General features: G+C 55.5%; 2 protein-coding genes across 5 annotated transcripts in view; one reads left to right on the top strand and one right to left on the bottom strand.

Moving 5' to 3' along the window:
* The first annotated feature begins 8,991 nt into the window (after positions 1-8,991).
* Positions 8,992-17,496, top strand: Comp (cartilage oligomeric matrix protein). Its single transcript, XM_021218982.2, has 19 exons — positions 8,992-9,071; positions 9,286-9,371; positions 9,801-9,852; positions 10,227-10,396; positions 11,157-11,294; positions 11,462-11,536; positions 11,617-11,775; positions 11,859-11,963; positions 12,055-12,162; positions 12,561-12,720; positions 14,229-14,347; positions 14,481-14,533; positions 14,618-14,799; positions 14,994-15,172; positions 15,279-15,327; positions 15,691-15,887; positions 16,788-16,960; positions 17,145-17,284; positions 17,359-17,496. Exons 1-19 carry the CDS (start codon positions 8,996-8,998, stop codon positions 17,403-17,405), a joined length of 2,268 nt encoding a protein of 755 aa, XP_021074641.1. The 5' UTR covers positions 8,992-8,995; the 3' UTR covers positions 17,406-17,496.
* Positions 17,497-17,822: 326 nt separating this feature from the next.
* Positions 17,823-22,876, bottom strand: part of Crtc1 (CREB regulated transcription coactivator 1) — a 60,261-nt gene continuing 55,207 nt past the window's right edge. For all 4 annotated transcript variants that reach the window (XM_029531955.1, XM_029531957.1, XM_029531956.1 and 1 more), the window contains one exon: positions 17,823-21,742. In XM_029531955.1, the coding sequence (XP_029387815.1) occupies positions 21,531-21,742 (212 nt within the window). In that variant the 3' untranslated portion in view covers positions 17,823-21,530. The remainder of the gene's footprint in view (positions 21,743-22,876) is intronic.

The raw sequence follows: 22,876 nt of genomic DNA on the forward strand, positions 1-22,876 counted from the left end.
GTGTGTGTGTGTGTGTGTGTGTGTGTGTGTGTGTGTGTGGCCTAATGGCTTAGAACCAAGCTTTGAGCACACTACCTCGGGGTTCTAGAGGGACAAGCTGTTTATCTTACCAGGTGTTTACCCATGCTCTCGTGATGACGTGTAGGCTAGCCTGGAGCTTGTCATCCTCCTGCCTCTGTCTCCTAAGTGCTGGCATTACAGGCGTGAGCCACCATGGCTGGCTAATGTGCTGCACGCTCCAGTAAGCACTGTACCAACTGAGCTACAAGCACTGTACCAACTGAGCTACAAGCACTCTACCCACTGAGAGACAAGCACTTACCCACTGAGCCACAAGCACTCTACTCACTGACCTACAAGCACTCTCTAAACTAAGATATCAGTGCTCTACCAACTGAGCCCAAGCCCAGCACAACAGTGAATTTTTTAGTTGAATGTTTTTATCATCATGCACTATAATTTGTAACATGAAGAGAAACAGTAAGAAGAAGGACAGTGGAGCTCACAGTCAAACTTGCATGGCTCTGACTGCACGGCCTGCACACACGCCTTGCCCTCTCTGGCTCATTTGCCTGCCGGGCCATTGTGCCTGGCACAGTCTTGCTATTCCCTGGGGTCTGACGAGTCTTCCTGCATATACCCATGTCAGCCTTGGGAGCTCAGGGCAAGGAAGACAAACGTCATCTGGACATCGCTGGAAGTTGTGACAGTGTGAGGACATGAAACAGTCCTCTGCTGACCGCCAGACATTTGGAAAGAACAGGCTGAGACTGCTCCAAGCAGGCTGCTCCCTGACACTCATGGCTTCCTGGTACCCAACAGAGGACAAGAGGGGAGCAACCAAGGCCAGACCTGGGACCATGCCCAGTGGCAGTCTTCCTGTGGCCGGGATGGTCACCTTTGCACATGGCAAGTGTAGACAGAGGGGCCAGCCACATGGAGGTGAAGGCAGTTTGGTATCTGCCAGGACCAATAGCTCAAATGACTGAGTCCCCAAAAGCCACATCACAGGGACCCACTAAAGCGTGATAGGTGATGCTCTGTGGCTCTCACCACACCCCTGCTCTGAACCCAACACTTACCCCTGCTCCCCCACCCCTCACCCACTCACCCACCCAGCTACCCCCACCCCCAGCTACCCCCCCACTCACCCACTCACCCACCTAGCCACCCCTCACTCACCCAGTTACCCCCACCCCCATCTACCCTCCCATCCAGTCACAACTCACCCACCCACTCACCCACCTGCTTATCTACCCATCCATCTGTGCACACACTGCCCCTTCTGTCCCCTCCATCCTCTCTTCCTCACATCCTTTCGATGCTGGTGATATGGCAAATCACTCTGCTCACTGCACTATCCAGGTGACTGACAGAAGGGAGAGCTGTGCTGGGGAGCAGTGGAGAGCTTTGGGGAGCAGTGGAGACCACCAGATGATAGCTGCAGCAAGAACTAGCCATTTGGAGGTGATCATGCCCCACAGTCACAGCCAGATGATGCCAGGGTGCATGCTGGGAATGCCTGGCTCCCATCCCCACCCCACCCCTCCCCTCCCCTCCCCTGTCTGTGAACAGGTAACCACTCACCTGCCTCAGATGCCTGGCCAGGCTAGCCACAGGCCCTTTGCATTGGTGGTGCTCTGGCTGTTTACCTGCGAGGGTTCGAGCTTTCTCGGTCCTCCAGGGTCCTGGGTCTACAAGACCTTCATCTCCACAGCGCAGTGCCCCTCACATCATGGCCCGAGCCCTCCACACAGCAGCCTCTGACATCTGACATTTGTCTCACACCTGCTGCCAAGCCCTGTGGCCACTTCTCTTCCTCAGGCCTGGGCCACCGCCAGGTGGATAAACACATCGGTCTCTGCTCCATTCATCACTGGGTGAACAAGGGCCCCACTGTGCAGGCACTGAGGCATTGCTGTGAGATGGGGTGGGGTATGACACCGAGGCCCTAGGGCTCCCCTCCTTTGACTCCACACCCACTGTCCCCAGCCAACTGCAAAACCTGGGGCAGATTTTCTCCCGTGAGCCGTGTCTTTACCCCGAGGCAGCGAAGCTTCCCCTCTGTCTCCGGTGACCACCAAAGAGTGCGGCCGTCTTTGAGATAGGGTCTCACAGAGCTTGCTGGTCTCGAACTCCTGATCTTCCCTTCTTCCATGCCAAAGACTCGGGTGACAGGTGTGTGCTGCACCCAAATGCTGCTGCTTTTGAGCAAAGTTTCCCTATGTTGCCCAGGTGACCTGGAAGGAGTCATTCTCCTGCCTCTACCTCCTCAGTGCTAGGACAGCAAGCATGGTCTGCCACACCTGGCTCATGTGGCACTGGGGATGCAGGCCAGGGCTTTCTGTGTGCTAAGAAAGCACTCTACCCACTGAGCCACAAGCACTGTAACACCTGAGCCACAAGCACCCCATCTACTGAGCCACAAGCACTGTAACACCTGAGCCACAAGCATCCCATCTACTGAGCCACAAGCACTGTAACACCTGAGCCACAAGCATCCCATCTACTGAGCCACAAACACTGTAATACCTGAGCCACAAGCACCCCATCTACTGAGCCACAAGCACTGTAATACCTGAGCCACAAGCACCCCATCTACTGAGCCACAAGCACTGTAACACCTGAGCCACAGCATCCCATCTACTGAACCACAAGCACTCCAACAACTGAGTTCCATCTCCGGCCACTAGAATTGTATTTTAATTTCAGTTTTAGTTTTTTAGATAATAGCTCCCATAGCCCAGGCCGATCTGAAAACTCTTTACATATCCGAGGCTGGTCTTAAACTCCTGATCCTCTTTGTATTTCCTGAGGGCTAGAGTAACTAACAATCAGGAGCTGCCATGGCCAGAGTATCCATCTGGTTTTCTGAGGCACAGTCTCCCTGTGTAGCCCAAGTTGGCCTAGAACTGTATCCTCCTGCTTCAGCCTCCCTTGTTGCTGACATCATTCTGGGCCATATAATTTCTTTTCTAATATTTTCCCTGCAAAGTTTGTGTGAGTTTGAAACACAGAAAACTGCCTGTGCATTGACCCTAAAAAAAAGTAGCTCTTTTTTTTTCTTTTTTTTTTTCTCTTTTTTTTTTTTTTTTTGAGACAGGGTTTCTCTGTGTAGCCCTGGCTGTCCTGGAACTCACTTTGTAAACCAGGCTGGCCTTGAACTCAGAAATCTGCCTGCCTCTGCCTCCCAAGTGCTGGGATTAAAGGCGTNCGCCACNACGCCCAGCCAGCTCTTTTTTTTTTTTTTAAATTCAAGTATGTGTGTGCACATATATGTGTATGAAACTGAGTATATGTGCCTGTGTGTGTACTTGACACATATGCAAATGTGTGTATATGTGCATAAGCATATGCACTTGTATATGTGCCTGTATGAATGTGTATATGTTTGTGAGTATTTCTGCCTGTGTGTACACATGCATGTGTGAATGTATGTATGTGTGTGAGCATGTTTGCCTGTGTTTGTGTGTGTTACTGTGTGTATATGTGTGACTGTGTGCCTATGTGTATATGTGCCTTTGTGTGTGTGTGTGTGTGTGTGTGTGTGTGTGTGTGTCTGGAGCAGGGGAGAGGGACAGAGAGAAGAAAGGCTTTGTAGGGGCTGCTCAGAAAGTAAAGGGCTTGCCACACTAGCACAAGGTGTGAACTCAAGTCCCAGAAACCATGTGAAAAGGCTCAGAATTCCTGGGCTTCATAGGCTAGCCAATGAGAAACAGGATCTCAAAGATCAACGTTAGGGGGCACTAGATGGCTCCTAGTGGCAGTCATCTTTAATCTCAGCACTTGGGAGGCAGAGGCAGGTGGGTCTCGACATTTGAGGCCAGCCTGGTCTATGAAGTAGAAACTTAAGGGTTCTTTGAAAAGTCAGTTGTGTCGGATGGGGTTTTACACGTGAAGGAACATTTTCCCTGAAGCAGACACAGGAGAAAGGATGTTCTGCTAAAGCAAGCACGTGAAAGGACACGTGATGAAAGATTCTTTGTTAACAACACGCATGTATTGGTCTGCCTTACATTGCATTTGTTGAGCTGCATTTGTCGGGACTCCATAGAGAGAAATGCACCAAAAAACTTCTGGTGCTGTGCTGCAGCCTCTTGCTGCTTCTCTAGACAGGAGGTTGATTGGTAGAGTGATGTCAGCTGAGGTGAGACCTGTGGAGGACACGTGATGTTTGGAGAGTGCCTGAGGAGGGTCTCGTTTGCTAGTACAGCTAGCTGGGCAATGCTTGTGGGTCTCCATTCACTGATCTTCACTTCAGTGAGAAGCACAGCAGAGAACTCCTGGCATCCCTCTGTCCCTCTGTCCCTCTGTCCCTCTGGATCCCTCCGCTGAGGCCGAGGCCTGGCTGTCTCTGTTAGGTTGAACCACTGCTGCTGACCCAACTCTACTGAACTGAATTGCTGGTGTATCTGTGGCGTGTTTTCAAGTGGACCGAGCTGCCACTGCCTGCTAACCTGTGAACTGAACTGCTGATTTCCATGCAATCCAGACGGGAGTTGCTCCAAAGAACCTTTCTAAACAGGTCCACTTCCCCTGTATTCTTTCTTTCCCACTACCTCTGGTAGGTGGTGAGCTACAAGGGAGGTTAAAGCATTTAAGAACCATCATTAAGCCGGGCGTGGTGGCACACACCTTTAATCCCAGCACTCGGGAGGCAGAGGCAGGCGGATTTCTGAGTTCGAGGCCAGCCTGGTCTACAAAGTGAGCTCTAGGACAGCCAAGGCTACACAGAGAAACCCTGTCTCGAAAAACCAAAAAAAAAAAAAAAAAAAAAGAACCATCATTAAAAATAGGTTTTGAAGCTGGGCATGGTGGCGCACGCCTTTAATTCCAGCACTTGGGAGGCAGAGGCAGGAGGATTTCTGAGTTCAAGGACAGTCTGGCCTACAAAGTGAGTTCCAGGGCAGCCAGGGCTACACAGAGAAACCCTGTCTCAAAAAACCAAAAAAGAAAAAAAAGAAAGAAAGAAAGAAAAAAAGGTTTTAAGGGCTGGAGAGATGGCTCAGTGGTTAAGAGTACTGACTGCTCTTCCAGAGGTCCTGAGTTCAAATCCCAGCAACTACCTGGTGGTTCACAACCATCTGTTATGAGATCTGATGCCCTCTTCTGGTGTGTCTGAAGACAGCTACAGTGTACTTATAATTAATCAATCTTTAAAAGAAAATAGGTTTTGAAAAAATTAAAGTTACACTCTACACAGCGAGTTCCAGGACACCCAAGGTTACATAAAGAGACTCTCTGTCTCAAATAATGAAAACCAAGGTCAAGACTGGTATATGAGCATAATAGAAAAAGCCTTCTAGACATGTAAAGGCAGCCTAGTCAGACAGTGGGTGCTCTGATAACCAGAACGCAGTGATATCACACACTCAAGATAACCAGACACAGCCCTAGGACCCCGTGATGCCCCTGCACAGCACATACGCAGAGACCAAGGGCAGCGCTCTGCTCTGCACATCTGGAGAGAGGCCACCTCGAGCTGCCCTGTGGCTGGAGTCTCCTCCAGGATCCTGGCCCTCAGATCAGAGACTTCTGTTGGACTCTGGACCTGACAATCAGCGAAGACCCATGATTGCACGGGTGAGCTGCCTGGGGAGACGGGCTTGGGACAGTGTTAGGAACTTAGATGTGAACCTTGCGCCATGACCCTCAGCAGAGTGAAATACAACATTTGGTATACTAACTACGTGTATCTCCTCCCTGCTTCCCGCTCAAAGGCTGCTCGGAAGGGGAAGGTGCTTGCTGATGACCTAAGGTCTACCCCTGGCATTTGTCCTGGACCGCCACAGTATGGCAATTGCTCAGTAACACTGTCACTGTTATAGTTACTGTTGTCGTTCACGGAAGGAAAGTCTGCCATGAAAAGATCTATGCCGAGGAAGGTGGGGCTCGCTGAAGGCTTAGGCAGTCACAGGCCTCAGACACCGCTCCCTGACCCCTGGATTTGGTCCTTATTTATGGAGAGTAATTCTGGCCTGGGATGTGGACATGGCTAAGTGACCCTCCCCCTTGCTGGCCTGATGGATTCCCCAGACCAAGGCTGTGGCTGGGCAGGCTATGCCCCACATATTTCTCCTTTGGGCGGTGGCAGGCAGCCTGGGCGCCACACGTCTCCTGGCCCAGCAGGCGTCAATCAGAAAGGGCCCCTGGGGCTCCACCAGCAGGCCCTGCCTGGCTGGGCTCCTGGAACCACTCAGCCTGGATGTCGGGAAGAGAGACTGGCCCAGACTCATGAGTTCCAGAATATCACAGCTATTGCCTGCCTGGGGCCAGAGCTAAGTCTGGATTTGTGTGGGAAGGGATGTGTGCGGGTGTGTATGGGTGGGGTCATGTGTGGGTGTGGGGGGCTGAGGATGTGTATGTGTGTAGGGCATTGTGTGAATATGAGGGGCTGTGTATGTGGAGGGTTGTGTATGTGGGGGGTCTACTGTGGGATTGTTTGCATATATAAGGGGTGTTTTGTGTGTGTGTGTGTGTGTGTGTGTGTGTGTGTGTGTGTGTATGTCTAGCTCCCCAGGTCTGGGTGTGGGCCATCAAGCTGGGTCATCTCTCCTTAGAAGAAAATATGGATATAACCCATCTCTGGCTGGATATCCTACCACTTAGGAAATGGAAACAAAAGGATCAGAAGTTCAAGGTCATCCTTGGACACAGAGTTAAGTTGGAGGCTAGCCTGGGCTACTACAGAAGACCCTGTCACAAGAATAGCAGAACAACCAAACTTACAAAACACTTGAAGCAAAACCCATTTAGAACATTCTGTGTGTAAATTCCAAGTTACAGAGCCAGGCTGATATAGGAGCCAGCCCACTAATGTTCCTCACAGGCTGTGGGTGCTCTGATTTACAGATGAACACCTATATACTGCATCACAGAAGAACCATGCTTGGACAGTACTGGAGGCCTGGAGGAACAAATTTCTGCTGTGGAAGGGCAGAGGAGAGCCACAGGCAGGCAGGCAGGCAATAGGCCCAGGAAGACACCTGCAGAGGGAAGACTGGACACTTACAATTGGACAAGCAGCCTGGGAGAGGGTCCCTGCCCCATGGAAGCCAGCAGCAGGGGTGAGTCCATGCTGACCCCCTCCCTACTGTCCTCAGCACCAGCTCAGCTCGTGTCCTTCCTTCAGTTCTGACTCCTTGAAGGGCCCAGCTGTGGCTATGGCTCCAGCCACATGGTCCTGAGCCCCAGCCCTGTGCCTGGCTTGTGGCAGACACCCGTTAGGCTGCTGTGCGTTCCTGCCTCGGCTGCAGGAGGCACTTGGGAGGCCACGGGTCTGCCCAGCCGTGGTGGTTTTCTGGAGAATTCCAGTGCTGGTCAGCAAGAACAGCCCCAGGTGTGTTGGGAGCCAAAGAAAACAGGAGGTACCTCAGCCAGCAGAGGGGGTGCCATAGGGACCTGGCCTCTCGGAACACAGTGGCCTCCAGCCTTCCTCTGCAGGGCTGTTTGCCTTCCTTCGTCCCCCGCCCCCGTGAGTCCAATGACAACTTGGGCACTGTTCTTGGCTAGCCTCACTCCCCGATTGTCTTTAAGCCCCAGGATCTTGCCAGCACCCTGTATGTGTGGTGTTCATCTATCCAGAATCGCAGGCTCATTCCTACTAAGGATTATTGCTGAGCAGTTCCCACTAGAGCCCCGCCACCCCCGAGTGATAGTAGCCATTTCCACACCCACCTTGGCTGCCTCTGACAGAGGCCGGGGACTGCTTCCTCCAGTGTTCCCCAGCAGACACCTAGCAGGAGATATGACCCATAACAGGCACATTTGTGTAAAACATGGATGTACCAGAAATCTACACACACATACCCTCTGACATGCCCCAACACCTCCCACCTCCCTCCCCGCCCCCACCACTGGAGTTAACCCCCTTGCTTCCTATGCCCCATCTAGGGTCTTTTTATTCTCTTTGTTCCCTGGACTGTCTGTCTCCTCCAGGCAGCCTTCCATGGTTTCTTCTTCTTCTTCTTCTTCTTCTTTTTTTGGTTTTTCGAGACAGGGTTTCTCTGTNTAGCCCTGGCTGTCCTGGAACTCACTNTGTAGACCAGGCTGGCCTCGAACTCAGAAATCTGCCTGCCTCTGCCTCCTGAGTGCTGGGATTAAAGGCGTGCGCCACCACGCCCATGGTTTCTTCTTGGAACAAGAGATTTTCTTGGGTTGCAGTAGCCCCATGTGGGCCAGTCCCCCTCCCCTGAGCCCAGCTTCTCTGTCTACAGACTGTAAGCCATGAGTCCTGGAAGGCCAGGTGGGGAAGGGTTAAAGCTCCTGAAGGCTGAGGTGTTTTACAGCTCAGAGTGTGGCTGGCCCAGGAAAGATTTTCAGTTCCCAGCCAGTCTAATTTTATGACAGGCTGTCTCCCCGGTGGCTGGGGAACAAAGTTTAGTGCAGTGCAGTGAGAAGAGAACCCCAGGGAAGCTGAGGTTCCTTCCTTCACCCCATCCCCAGCACCACCACTGTTCCCTCAACAGTGCAAAAGGGGAAATCAAGGCAAGGACGTCATTTTCTCGGGATTCTGTTTGTTAGGAGGTGCGGGGAGGGGGACTGAGGAACCCTCACAACCTCCTGCTGACCTGGGCTAAGTCACACCCATAGGTCCCTTTTGCAAGATTTTGAAGTGCAGAGGGAGTGTGAGAGCCAGAGTGGGTGAGTTGGGACCTTTTGATTAATTATGACTTTGTTTCCCCAATGTTATCTGCGGGGGGGGGCAGATGGAGATTGTCTTGCATACAACAGGCACTCAGTGGTGAGCCAGAGTGAGTGGAGAGCCCCGATTGACTCTCCAAGGCTCATGCCTTTCTCTCCTCAGACCCCACCATATACTGATCAGCCGCGGGTCATCCCTCAGGGCCGTGGGGCGCGGCCCTGAATGCAGAGCCCGGCCTGTTTACCTTGTGGCGGGCTCTGGGCAGGGCCGCGGGGGGCTGTCCCGGACCCGGCGCGGGGATAAATAGGCCGCGGGCTGGAAGGCGCAGACAGCAGCTGCAGCTCCGCCAAGATGGGCCCCACTGCCTGCGTTCTAGTGCTCGCCCTGGCTGTCCTGCGGGCGACCGGCCAGGGCCAGATTCCGCTGGGTAAAGCCGCTTAGTAGGGGACATGGGTGGACAGGAGGTCCCTTGGTTCCCTCCAGGCTCATGATTTTTGCTCCTCAGAACTTGGGGTCTGCTCTCCAGGAACGTCCGTAGTTCCTGAAAAATGAAGCGGCGGGTGGAGCTTGGATGGCCCTGGAGGTGGCGGGAGGGGTGATGGAGTGGTTGGGTCGCCCATCACTGGCCCCTGTGGACGCAGGTGGAGACCTGGCCCCACAGATGCTTCGAGAACTTCAGGAGACTAATGCGGCGCTGCAAGACGTGAGAGAGCTGTTGCGACAGCAGGTAGGAAACAGACAGCAGCGAGGAGACAGAACAGGGACAGGGGCACACAGAGGGGACTAAGAATGATAGAGAACAGAGAAAGACAGCGCAGGGTCAGAACAGGTGCAGGGGACACAGCACAGCGAGGAGCGGGGAACACAAGGGACAGAAAAGGACAGAGAGAAAAAACAGCTCGAAAACAGAGCAGGGAAGAGAGCCTAGGACAGGGCGCGGACAGAGAGGATGGAAACAGGGCTAGGGACAGGATTCAGGGACTGGCTGCACAGTCAGAGACAGGGAGACAGGGGCTCTGGAATGGGTTCGTGCAAAGGCGGATGTAAAGGGGGTGGTTGTGGGCACCAGGCTTCCCAGGAAGAGGGGTCGTGGGAAGAGGAGGGGGACGGAGAGGAGGCGCATGGGAAGGGGTTCTGCTGATTTCCTGCCCGGCAGGTCAAGGAGATCACCTTCCTGAAGAATACGGTGATGGAATGTGATGCTTGCGGTGAGCACAGCCCGGACCCAAGGGCCGGAGGAAGGGTGGGGGCACAGAGCGAAAAGGAAGAAAAGGGCTGGGGAAGGAAGTTGGCGGGGGCGAAAGCAGACAGCGACAGGGCGGACTGGACGAGGGCGAGAATGGGAGATGCGCGAAGACCAACGACAGGGCGGGCAGGAGGACCGCACAGCCGCAGGGCGCGCGCGCGGACCTGCCCAGTCCCAGCGTGGGCTGAACCGAGCCCCCGAGGGGCGTGGTCCCGAGCGGCCCTACCCCGGGCGGGTCAAGCCCATCGTGTGGGCGGGGCCGGACAGGCACCTCCCCTGGGCGTGGCCCAGGTTGGCTCCTCTCCCGGGCGTGGCCTAACTTCTGCGGGTCCGCAGGAATGCAGCCCGCACGCACTCCAGGCCTGAGCGTGCGGCCAGTACCGCTCTGCGCACCCGGCTCCTGCTTCCCCGGCGTAGTCTGCTCCGAGACAGCTACGGGCGCGCGCTGTGGCCCCTGCCCTCCTGGCTACACCGGCAACGGCTCGCACTGCACCGACGTTAATGAGGTGCGCGGGCACTCCACACCCCCGCCGTCCTGTCCCTACTCCGGCCGACCCCACCACAAATTCCCTCCATCCGGACGACGCCCCCCTCATCCACTGAGGGTATTCTCCTGGACCAGCCCCTCGCAGCCCGGGGCTCCAACCCAGAAGACCTCACGTCTAACAGGGGGGGCCCACCCAGGCCAACTCCATCACTCTCTCAGACGCACATTCTGACTACTCCTTTTGTTCCTACCGACACCCACCCCAACGACCACTTGGGCGCCAGGGGTGTCTCTCTCCAACCCTCCTCACCACTGGGGCGTCCTCACCCGGACCACGTGTCTACTTTGGAGCGTCGTCCTCCCCGACGGGGCGGTCGCCGCCGCCGTGCCTGCACGCCCAGGCGGCCACTTCCTCCCTCGGCTGGGGATGCCCGCCCCACAAGTTCATTTCCTCACCCCTAAGAGATCGCAACTCCATGCCCATAAAGGCAGAGACGTCAGCGACCCCTCGGGTTTTCTGTCCCATGTGGCACCCTACTTCAAGAGCTGACTGATGATGGCCCTTAACCGCCCTGGAATGCAGAGGCATGCCAATCTGCATTCTCTGCATTGAGTTCGAGCCCAGCCTGGTATACATGGTGTGTTCCAGAGCAGGCAGAGCCAAGCAGTGAGATCTTGTCTCCAACAAAACAAACCCCTGTCCACACCCGGGAAGCCCCAATGTGCGGCTCTGGCGGTCCAGCTTGAGGCTCCTAATCCTGTGTGCTCCTTTCTCACAGTGCAACGCTCACCCCTGTTTCCCGCGCGTGCGGTGCATCAATACCAGCCCTGGCTTTCACTGCGAAGCCTGTCCCCCTGGGTTTAGCGGACCCACCCACGAGGGAGTGGGACTGACCTTCGCTAAGACCAACAAACAAGTAAGGGAAGCTGGGGACCCTACATTTATGGCAGAAGGGAATGAAAGGCGTTTTGTCCAGAAAACTCCAACGAGAAAGTTCTTGCAGCGGGGGTGGGGGGGGCAGGTAGCAAATAGGCGTGGCCCATGGGAAATGTGTCTTGTCTGCCGGTGGTCTCCGTCCCTCAGGTTTGCACGGATATTAATGAGTGCGAGACCGGGCAGCACAATTGCGTTCCCAACTCCGTGTGCGTCAACACCCGGGTAAGGAAGGCAGGGATGGTGAGGTTGACCCCATCATGGCCCAAGTGGGTGACCCGCTGACTGCCTGCGCCTGCACCCAGGGCTCCTTCCAGTGTGGCCCTTGCCAGCCCGGTTTCGTGGGCGACCAGACATCAGGCTGCCAGCGGCGTGGGCAGCACTTCTGTCCCGACGGGTCACCCAGCCCGTGCCATGAAAAAGCAAACTGCGTCCTGGAGCGCGACGGCTCGAGGTCTTGCGTGGTGAGTGCAGGAGGAGCAAAGGTCGTGGAAGAGGGGTCGGGGCTCCAGCGTGCATGGACATTTCCACCATCTCCCCTATGCAGTGTGCGGTCGGCTGGGCCGGCAACGGGCTCCTGTGCGGCCGCGACACGGACCTGGATGGTTTTCCTGATGAGAAGCTTCGCTGTTCAGAGCGCCAGTGTCGCAAGGTGGGCGTGACCAAGAAGGCGTGACCGGGAGAGTGTGGTGAGCATGATAGACATGTTCCTCACCCCCCCCCCACGTGTCCCTGCTCCCCAGGACAACTGCATGACTGTGCCCAATTCGGGGCAAGAGGATGTGGACCGGGACGGCATCGGAGATGCTTGTGACCCAGATGCAGATGGGGATGGAGTCCCTAATGAGCAAGTAAGACTGTGTAGGGTCTGTCCGTGGGCAGGACTTGGTGGCAGCGTGACCTCCAAGGTCACGCTAGTTATCTAGCTTCCAGCGGAGAGACCAGACCTTCTTGGAGATGAGCTGGTCTGAAAATGGTCTTTAAATTTTATTTATTTATCTATCTATCTATTTATTTATTTATTTATTTATTTATTTATTTATTTATTTATTTATGTGTGTGTGTACACGCGTGTGTGCTCGCGAGTGTGACAGAGTGTGGAAGTCTAAAGGCTACTTGCAGGAGTCTGTTCTCTCTTTACACCCCGTAGGCTCTGGGAAGACTGAACTTTTCCTACTTCCCTGCCAGGCGACTGGGACATGACCTCTGTCCCATGCTGACTTCGCTTTCTACTTGTCCTGCCTTCTAGGACAATTGCCCTCTGGTTCGAAACCCAGACCAGCGCAACTCGGACAGCGATAAGTGGGGAGATGCCTGTGACAACTGCCGGTCCCAGAAGAATGATGATCAGAAAGATACAGACCGGGATGGCCGGGGAGATGCCTGCGATGACGACATAGATGGCGACCGTGAGCATGGCTGGGGAGTGAAGGGTGGGACCCATCTCTCAGACTGCAAGGCTTGGAACTGAGTGGTGGCCTGGCCTAGAGTGCCCCGGTGTGGCTCAAGTCAAGCAGAGGGAAACAGGAAGCCAGGTCTGGGAGAGAAGAGGGCTGGGACATGAGGGGCGGGGTAACCAGTTTAACATCCCCTGTGGGCTTCAACATGATGCACAGCAGGGAATGGCCTTGAACTCCTGATCTTTCTGCCTTGCCTGCTGCGTATTGGGACAGGTGTGCACAGTGTCCTGCTTGACCACCCTTTTTTCTTTTTCTTTTATGTATGTGAATACATTGTTGCTGTTGCTGTCTTCAGACACACCAGAAGAGGGCATCAGATCCCATTACAGATGGTTGTGAGCCACCATGTGGTTGCTGGGAATTGAACTCAGGACCTCTGGAAGAGCAGCCAGTGCTCGTAAGCACTGAGCCATCTCTGCAGCCCTTGGCCATCCTGTTTTATTTGACATTATTGTTGTTACTGGTTTTGAGACAGGGTTTCTCTCCATAGCCCCAGTGGTCCTGGAACTCACTATCTAGAACAAGCTGGCTTCAGACTCACAGAGATCTGACTGTCTCTGCCTTCTGAGTGCTGGGATTAAAGGAGTGTGCCACTATGCCTCAGTTTAATTTATTTTCATTAACTTATTTTTAGTATGCTTTAGCACAATGGTGGGCTCTTCTAAGCCTTCCTCGGCCCCTGTGCTCTTCTTTCCACTCCCAGCTCAGCACCCTAAATCTGCCCTCAGCTTAGTTGCATTTCTAATCTGCCGCCTGCTATCCCAGGCCCATTCAGGGTAGAGGTCAATGACCACACTGCCCAAGATCTCACGTGGCAGGCAGTTCTCTCTCTCTGAAGCACAGTGAATTCTTTCCTCTCTTTAATTTTTTTTTTGTTGTTTTTGTTTTTTTGAGACAGGGTTTCTCTGTGTATGTAGCCCTGGCTGTCCTGGAACTCACTCTGTAGACCAGGCTGGCCTCCAACTCAGAAATCCACCTGCCTCTGCCTCCTAAGTGCTGGGATTAAAGGCACGTTCCATTATGCCCAGCTTACTTTAATTTTTTTAAATCTTGTTTTATTTTATTTTTCCCCCAAGACAGGGTCTCACTGTGCAGTTCAATCTGTTCTAGAACTAACTCTGTAGAGCAGGCTGGCCTTGAACTCACAGAGATCTGCCTGCCTCTGCCCCCAGAGTGGCAACAGGCCCAGCAACTTTATAATGTTTTAACTTGTCTATTCTTATCTCACCTGTGTATGCATGTGTGTGCAAGAGTGCCACGACACACACGTGGAGGTCAGAGGGCAGCCTGCATTGCAAGAGTGGGTTCTCTGTTACCACACTGGCCCCAGAGAGCAATCTCAGACCCCTTGGTCATCGACCCCTTACGATCTGTCCTTATGATCTGTGTTGGGACTAGAGCCATCCTCGCCTGGTCCTGTTCTCAGGATCCTGCCTTAGTTCTCTGATTTATCTCAGGAATACGAAATGTAGCTGACAACTGTCCCCGGGTGCCCAACTTTGACCAGAGTGACAGTGATGGTGATGGTGTTGGGGATGCCTGTGACAACTGTCCCCAGAAAGATAACCCGGACCAGGTGGGTCACTTTCTATGTACACTTTAGTTTGGGGAGCATGCTGGATCCCGCCAAGGGCTTTCTGAGGGTGGAGTTGGAGTGGGGATGGCTACTGAGTTCCTAGCCCTGACTGTGGCCCTTGACGCCATTCCAGAGGGATGTGGACCACGACTTTGTGGGCGATGCCTGTGATAACGACCAAGACCGGTAAGGAGCCCTTGGGAAGGCAGCAGTGGAACGCTGCATGACGACTCCCTTCCAGAGTCTTACTGTCCCACCTCCACACTCTAGGGATGGGGATGGACACCAGGACTCCCGGGACAACTGCCCCACAGTACCCAACAGTGCCCAGCAGGACTCAGATCATGATGGCAAGGGCGATGCCTGTGATGACGATGACGACAATGACGGAGTTCCTGACAGCCGGGACAACTGCCGCTTGGTGCCTAACCCTGGCCAAGAGGACAATGACCGTAAGGGTGGTGTGATCGTGGTTATTAGCTGGTGTGGTCTCTGGTGTGGACTTGGTCAGTAACAGGTGTGGGTGTGGCCAGCAGCTGGTGTGAGGAGGCAGAGGTGCCTGGTGTGGGCGTGGTCAGCAGCTAGCGTTGGCTATCGGTGGTGGTGGTGGGGGGCGGGGGCTGAGCTGAGTCCTACCTTCTTTCAGGGGATGGCGTGGGTGACGCGTGTCAGGGCGACTTCGATGCTGACAAGGTTATAGACAAGATCGATGTGTGCCCTGAGAATGCCGAGGTCACCCTCACCGACTTCAGGGCCTTCCAGACAGTTGTGCTGGACCCCGAGGGTGATGCGCAGATCGATCCCAACTGGGTGGTGCTCAATCAGGTGCGGCTAGGGCTGGGGTAGTGGTCTAGGGGGGCCAGGTGCCACCTCAGCAAGACCTCCACCAATCGGCGCTGGCCTGAGGCCCTTGTTCTTCTGACCTCACCAGGGAATGGAGATCGTTCAGACCATGAACAGTGACCCCGGCCTGGCTGTGGGTGAGGCGGGGCGGGGCTATGGGGCATGACCACGGAGGGCTTGGCCACAGAGCAGGACCTGTCAGTCTAATGTTGGGAAGAGTAGGGCTGAGGTGGTTAGGACAAATGGCAGGTTGTAGGAGTGGTCATAGGTGGGTGGGTCATAGGCCATGGAGAGACGGGGACTGGTTGGTCAGGATCTGAGAAGAGCTGGGTGGGGCCTTTGGGGCATTGCTGTGGGACATGTGACTCCTGAGAGCTAGGGATTGGAAGTCTCTGAGGATGTGGCCAATGCTATGTTGGGGTGTGGCCTTGTTTGGAGAGTCAGGGCCTGACTCGGAGCAAGCGTGCTTCTGGAGACCCCCTTCCTCTCCCCTCTTACAGGTTACACAGCCTTCAACGGCGTGGACTTCGAGGGCACGTTCCACGTAAACACCGCCACTGATGATGACTATGCTGGTTTCATCTTTGGCTACCAAGACAGCTCCAGTTTCTACGTAGTCATGTGGAAACAGATGGAGCAGACGTACTGGCAGGCCAATCCCTTCCGGGCCGTGGCTGAGCCAGGGATTCAGCTCAAGGTGCTGGCTGGGCTGTGCCCTCCAGGTCCCTGTGCCCACACACTGTACTCTTCAGCCTTCACCGCCAAAGCCTTCGTAGCCCTCCAGCATTGTCCCATGGCCCTCAAAGTTGTCACCACTCCTCATTCTCGTGCCCAGCCCCGACCCTCCCACCACCATTGCCATGGGCTTAAATCCTCTCACAGGGCCATAAATACCTTCTCTGGAGGGGCGGAGACAATGCTGCCTTGTTACAGTGCTTGGGGCACACTCAAGGGAACTGGAGTTTGGACCCCCCTGAACCCACATAAACACTGGGTCTGGATGGTGATCCACCTGTAATTCCAGCCTTGACAGGTAGAAACAGGATCCTAGAGATACTAGCCACATTGGGAAGCCCCAGGCCTTATGGAACAGGGTAGAAAAGCTACTTAAGGATGGCTCCGACAGCTTCTGCCCTTTGAGCCATGTGCATGCACCCACACAGGTTCAGAAATGTGCATACTCAGAAAAAAATTGAAGATAGACCTTGTCTCAAACAAACAAAAAAAAGTGGGGGTCTACCCCTTGGGATCATCACATGTCCCTTTGGGCTCCCAAGCCTGTCACAGAGCCCTAGATTTCCCTGGACACCCCAGATCCTCCTACAGACACCTCACAACAGGTCCCCAGGTCTGTAGACCCCAGTTTATCCCAGCAGGCTGCCATGTCCTATAAGGAGCCAGGCCCTCTAGATCCCCTAAGGTGTTCCTGTATTTCCAGTATTCGCACAGACTCCTGGCTCCACTACCCACGGTGGTCCAGCCAAGAGCCCTCACTTGCCCTCTTGAAGCAAGGACCTTCCCTGTACTCCACCACCCGTAACTCCTACCTACTCTACCAGACAGGGCTCTGATCCGTTTCCTCTCCTGCCTGTGGCAGGCTGTCAAGTCCTCTACAGGTCCTGGGGAACAGCTCCGAAACGCGCTGTGGCACACGGGGGACACAGCATCCCAGGTGCGGCTGCTGTGGAAGGATCCTCGAAATGTGGGCTGGAAGGATAAAACATCCTACCGCTGGTTCCTGCAGCACCGGCCTCAAGTTGGCTACATCAGGTGGGCACGGCCCTGCTGCGGCTCCAGGAGAAACGGGCTCTGTTTATAGTACATCATGGACTTACGGGGAGATGCCAGGACCCCGGTACCTCTGATGTACAGGGCACCTGACACACATTCTCACAGAGGGAAACTCAGGCAGGGGCCCCAACACCAGCCCTCAACGGCCGGTCCTCTATCACAGGGTGCGGTTCTATGAGGGTCCTGAGCTAGTAGCTGACAGCAACGTGGTGTTGGACACGGCCATGCGCGGTGGCCGCCTGGGTGTCTTCTGCTTCTCCCAAGAGAACATCATCTGGGCTAACCTGCGCTACCGTTGCAATGGTGAGCAAGAGGCCAGCAGGCTGGACCCGAAAGGCTCCAGAAACCCCTCTCACCTGCCGCCTTTCAATCTGCAGATACAATCCCTGAGGACTACGAGAGTCACCGGCTGCAAAGGGCCTAGGGACCAGTGGGGCCCCACTGCCTGATGGACTGTGGCGGCATGAGCGACAGGCGTCTGGGGGTCTGGCACCCCTCTGGAGGGTGTCTGGTCTGGGGAGGAAAGGCAAATAAAGTACGTATGTGGGGGACTGGCTGGCTTTGGTCGCTGTTAAAGGGACACTTTGTGGAGGGGCCTCCAGGAGGCCCTAGGGTCTGTCTGTACTCTGGTCACTGAGATAGTCAGGGGCATGCAATTCACAACAGGTGGTGACACCCCTGGAATATTCTAAGGTGAGATCAGATGGGTGCCTCCAAGTTTGAGGAACCCCAGTCACTGAATGGCTCAGTGGGAGGTGTTCAAGGGGCTCACCTATGTGGGGCTCAGCCACAGGAAGATGAGGTAACCTGGGGGGAGACTGGAAAAAGAGGAAGAGGCCCAGACGAAAACATTGGGTTTTTATTACATTTCATTACAAAGGGCGCAAAAATACAAAGAAGCGTCTGCGCCAGAAGGTAGGGCGGGCGGCCGTGCGTGCCCTGAGCAACCTGACCCCCAACTGCGGTGCCCATGCGCACGGTCCACAGACATCCGCAGCGGAGTGCGCATGCCGGGGGCAGAGCCAGCCTGGGCACGGGGAGGGGAATGTGGGACCAGCCATTTGCATATATCAAAGGGGCTCCCCAGCCCATGGTGTCCTGTTTCCAACTAAGGGGTGAGATGGGGCCTGAGAAACAGAGCCTGGCCTCTGGAAGTTATGGCCACAGCCCTGTCCTCCTGTCCCCCTGTGACCAGAACTGCTGGGTTGGATTAGGCTAGACCTTACCCCATGTGATGGATCCCTAGCCCCAAGTAAAGGCTGAGTGCAGAAGGGACAGCTGGTCCCATCGTGGGGCTCTGCTGCTGCCCTACCCTGACCAGGAGGTTGGGCCCCTGAGCCCAGCAGGGTTGAGAAAGAGGAAAACTGAGGTTCAGGGCCCCCCATGGCCTTGGGAGTACCCCAGCACCCAGGCTCAAGAGGATACAAGTCCCTCCATCTTCTGCCCTGACAGGGAGATGTGGCTATGACCAATGGGTGGCAGGCATTCGTGCCACGCTGAGGGCCATGCCTGAGACAGAAATGATCAGGGTCTCCAAATCACCTACCAGATCCCTGAAGGTAGAGGCCCGGAGCCAAGGTGGAAGGGGTATAAGAAGGACCAGGTCCCACCACACCAGAGGCAGACCACATGGGGTGGACAGCTCTGACGGACAGCAGCCAGACCTAGGTCACAACTCTACAACCCCATGCCTGTGCACACAGCTGCATCAAGAGCAGCAGCCGTCACCCTGGGCTGAATCCCTGCAAAGCAGAAAACCCTAGGCCCACCGTGAGAAGGACAGCTGCCGACACTGGTGTGGGGTTGCCGTCCCCATGCCTTCTGCCTGCTCTTGTCCTGACAGGGAGTGCCAGAACTCAAGCCCAGTGTGACAGCTGTCAGCCATCCCTGGGTGCTGTGCAGTAGCACAGGGGTCTCACTAGGGGGCCCCCTTGTCTAAGAGTCTTCCAAAGAGTTGAAGGCTAGGCTAAATGCCAGTGGACTTCCCAGAGCCGCACTGGATAGATAGTGTTGCAGAAAGGGGACATGACAGGGCCTTGGGTCAAGGGGACAAGCCATTTCTATGGATACAGAAAGGGGCTGGGAGCAGCCGCGCTGTTGTTCCGTGGGGCTCTGGGTATATCACCAAGGCTCACTGAGACAGCTGGGCATAGTGTTATCAGGATGACCCAGTCCTGTTTCTGAGTCAGGGAAGTGGGCTGGACAGCCACATGGCCGTGGAGGGGCGTGGCTGAAGCTGGTGACACACGGATAAGGTGGAGGGGAAAACCAGGCCTGGCTCACGCATCTGACCTCTCAAGGGCTGGGGGTTTAAGCCTGTCCTGAGAGAGCATGAATGTGGGCAGAGGGTCTATGTACACGCTGCAAGGTGGCTGCTCCCAGCACAGTTCAACGGGTCACAGTATATGCATGTCACCAGCTGAGGCCCCCACGCTTTGAGCTATCCTCTTGGGATGTCTTGGCAATACAGGGGTATTATTGGACAGGTGACCTATGTCTAGAAAACAAAGATGCCTCCCAGGAGTCCCCCTGACAGCAGCCAGGCCCAGGGGAGGGGAGGGTGACCCCTTTGGGAACATGCATGCACCCGAGTGCTGGCTCCTGGCTGGGCAAGAGAGCTCATGAGATGCTCACAGCTGCCTGGGGCGCTGAGGCAGGGACGTGTCACCTCAGCACAGGACTTGGCAATAAACTGGTCACATCAACACAGCTACATGCACTCTTGACTTCAGGGCACTGAAAGCCAGGCCAGCAGCTTAGGAGGGCCATGGGCCGCATCTGTCCTGCCCCGGCTCACTGAGAACTCGGAAGGCCAGCGAGTGACTGGTTCCCAGGTATCCTGTCGGCCTCTCGGCCCTATTGAGGTCGTTTGCTCAGACATCTACAGCTGGAAGGGAGTCCCACCCCATTCGTGTGTGCTTTCCAGCTCGCCAGTGCCGGGGTGACAGATGCGTGCCACCACATACGTTTAATGACAATGGTGACGGTGATGATAAAGTTCCCACTATTCCCTTCAAGTCTGCACCATGGTGATAGAAAGGCCTGAGACCTGGACAGGTAACCTGGACAAGCAATGCTGTGTCCTCAGGCCCAGGGGAAGGGGAACAGCAATGAAAGGGCGGCAGCTTTCTCATGCAGGCGGCCGCATGGTGCTTGGGGGGAGAGACACACGTAGATCATGTGCTCCCCAGACCCCCAGCATGGGCAGTGGGCAACGGCACAGAGAGAGAAAAACAGTGAAGCCGAGGCCCGGGCCTATTGGGCAGAGGCAGAGGGCATGTCAAGTTATGACCTGGGGTGGCAGGGATCAGAGCTTCCAGGCCAAAAGTGACCCAGGTCCACAGCCCCCACTTAGCTACTGCTAGGGCCTGGCAGGCGCCTTAGAGATCCTCAGAGGGAGATGGTTCTCCAGAGGCCTCAGTCAAAGTCAAGGCCTGTTCCCAGGATCTGTTCTGCAGTTCTTAGACATGCCCAGCCATCAGGACCCTGCATCCAGCCCCACCCTTGCCCACCCAGCTCTTTGGAGTTGAGAGCTGGTAAGCCCAGGTCTGGGGTGAGCAGCTCAGGTACCCCGGCTTGCAAGTGCTCCAGGCCAGCATTCCGGTTAACTTTTTAAAAAGGTAAAGGAGGGGCTGGGGGCTAGTTAACACATGCTGCCAGGCAAGTCTGGGGGTCAGCCACCAAACACCAACAGAAACTGAAGGGAAAGCAGAGCCACCAGGGCCACTGCCTCCCGAGCTCCAGATCCTAAACAGCAGGAGGGACTGACTGGTCATGGGACTGGAAGAGTGAGGAGAATGTGCAGGTGGCCCACGGCTCTCTGTCCCAGTGCCACCATACTGACCTTTGTCCAACAGGGGGCAAGGGTGGTGGGAGTGAGCCAAGGAGGGGCACCAGATGCTTCAGTGGCTCTGTCCATACCACATTCGGCCATAGGTCGATTGTCACGCTGCAAGAGCGCTCAGGAATATGAAAGGCAACCATCCAAACAGTGTTTATTCTGGTCCAGGTCGGCCCCGTCGCTCTGCTGTCTTTGCCCTGGGCTCGGTGGGCATGCATGACCTGACCAGGGCTGGGGATGGCGGGGGGGGGGCAGGATGGAGGAAGGCAGTGACAGCTGACAACAGTCGAATGGATGGCGCACCTCAGCCTCTGGGTGCTCCACACCCACGCCCTGGCCCTCCTCGCGCAGCACATCTGGGAGTGACACTTTGGGTATCTGATGAGGGCTTTCACATCCCCAGTGAGGGGTGAGTGAGCGAGCATGGGGAACGTCCATGGGGGCCAAGCACTCACAGCCTCGGCCATCAGCCTGACCCCAGGTGGATGGATGGACAGACAGATAGCCAGCCTAGTACACAGCGGCCTCACGCCAGGCATCATGGGAGGTGAACGACCAGGGTGGCAGGGGGCTAGCAGGGGCACTGGGCAGCATTGCAAGCTCAGAACCACAAGCTTGGCCGTTGGCAAAGGGGGGCGCCATTGCCATCCCCAGGTTTGGGGCAGCGCCGTTGGAGACTGACCAGCGGCGGCTGGCGGGCACAGCCACTCACAGGCGGTCCATTCGGAAGGTGTCCTCGGTGGCTGGGTCGGCTAAAACCATGTCTGGGTCATTCAACATATGGAGTCCGTCCAGGGTCAGAGGGTCAATCTTCAGCTCGTCCAGCGGAAACGGGTGGTCCGAATCAAAGCTGACTTCACTGACCCCTGCCAGTGTGCTGCTCAGTTCCTTAGAGAGGCTAGGCGGTGACTCTCCTGTCACTGTTGGGTGGGGACAAATGACATGGCTCAGCCTTGCTCCAGGGAAGCAGGTACCAGGCCATTTACTTCCCACCAGTGTGAGAAGCAGGAACGGAGGAGGCAGCTCACCCCAGGGGCTGTTCCGCAGGGCCAACATCACAATATCTAGGGGGTTCTGTGTACTGTGGTGGGGTAGACACTGGCACTGGGTGGTGTGAGCCGGGGACATGGCTCAGCAGCCTGCATAGCATGAGCTGGTCCCAGCACTGAGGGCAGAGACCCGCAAAGCCAAATGCTTGGTAGCAGATGGCAGTGTGACTTGCAGGACACACTCTGACCCAGAGGCTGAGGTGCACAGGTGGGTCATTCTGTCAGGGAGACGCCAGACAGGTGCCCAGGTCTAGAAATGAGACTCAGCCATTCTGTCTAGATTGGTGGGTCTGTCGGATTAGATGGGGTTCTAAGCACAGAGGCCGTCCTATAAGCCACAGGGGTCCTGAGGATTCGCCCTCTGTCCTGAGTGTGCCACAGTGCCCACAGGAGGGGAGTGACACTGTCCCAAACAGACCTAGACTATACTGAAAGCATTCCTTTTCGGGGCTTATAAGATAGAGGGAGATGGTTATGGGGGACTTGGGGTGGGGCAGACATTGGAGAAGCTGGATTCTGGGTTAGCTGGATTGAGGCTTGGCCATACTGCTCTCGGCAGGATAGAAGGGCCTGTCCCTTGGGTATGTAGGTTCTGGGTTCTGCCAGCAAGTGACAGAGAGGCCACTGCTGGGTTGAAGTATGACCAGCTTGGTCCTAAACAGAGGACCGGGTGTGTGGTGTGCGGTGTGCGGTGTGCGGTGTGTGGTGAGTCTCCCTGGCTGAAGAAGAGGACAGAGATTATAAAAGAGGACTGGATCCCAGTGTGAGGTGAGGAGCGAGAGGGAGCGCAGCTGTAGTGTGAGGCCAGGGCAGAGCATACTGCCGAGATGGCCAGGGTGGCAGTGTGGCAGGAGGGAGATGTGAGGTGAACACCAGTGCCCTGTGTGCTGAGGCAGCTGAGGCTCACAGCGCAGTGGGATAGAATGGCGGGGTGTGTGTGTGTGTGGGGGAGACAGAGTCCAGTATGAGGAGACCCTGACGGGCACAACCCGTGTTGTGTTTGCA

Source organism: Mus pahari, chromosome 19 (genome assembly GCF_900095145.1).
Source record: "Mus pahari chromosome 19, PAHARI_EIJ_v1.1, whole genome shotgun sequence".
Lineage (NCBI taxonomy): Eukaryota > Metazoa > Chordata > Mammalia > Rodentia > Muridae > Mus > Mus pahari.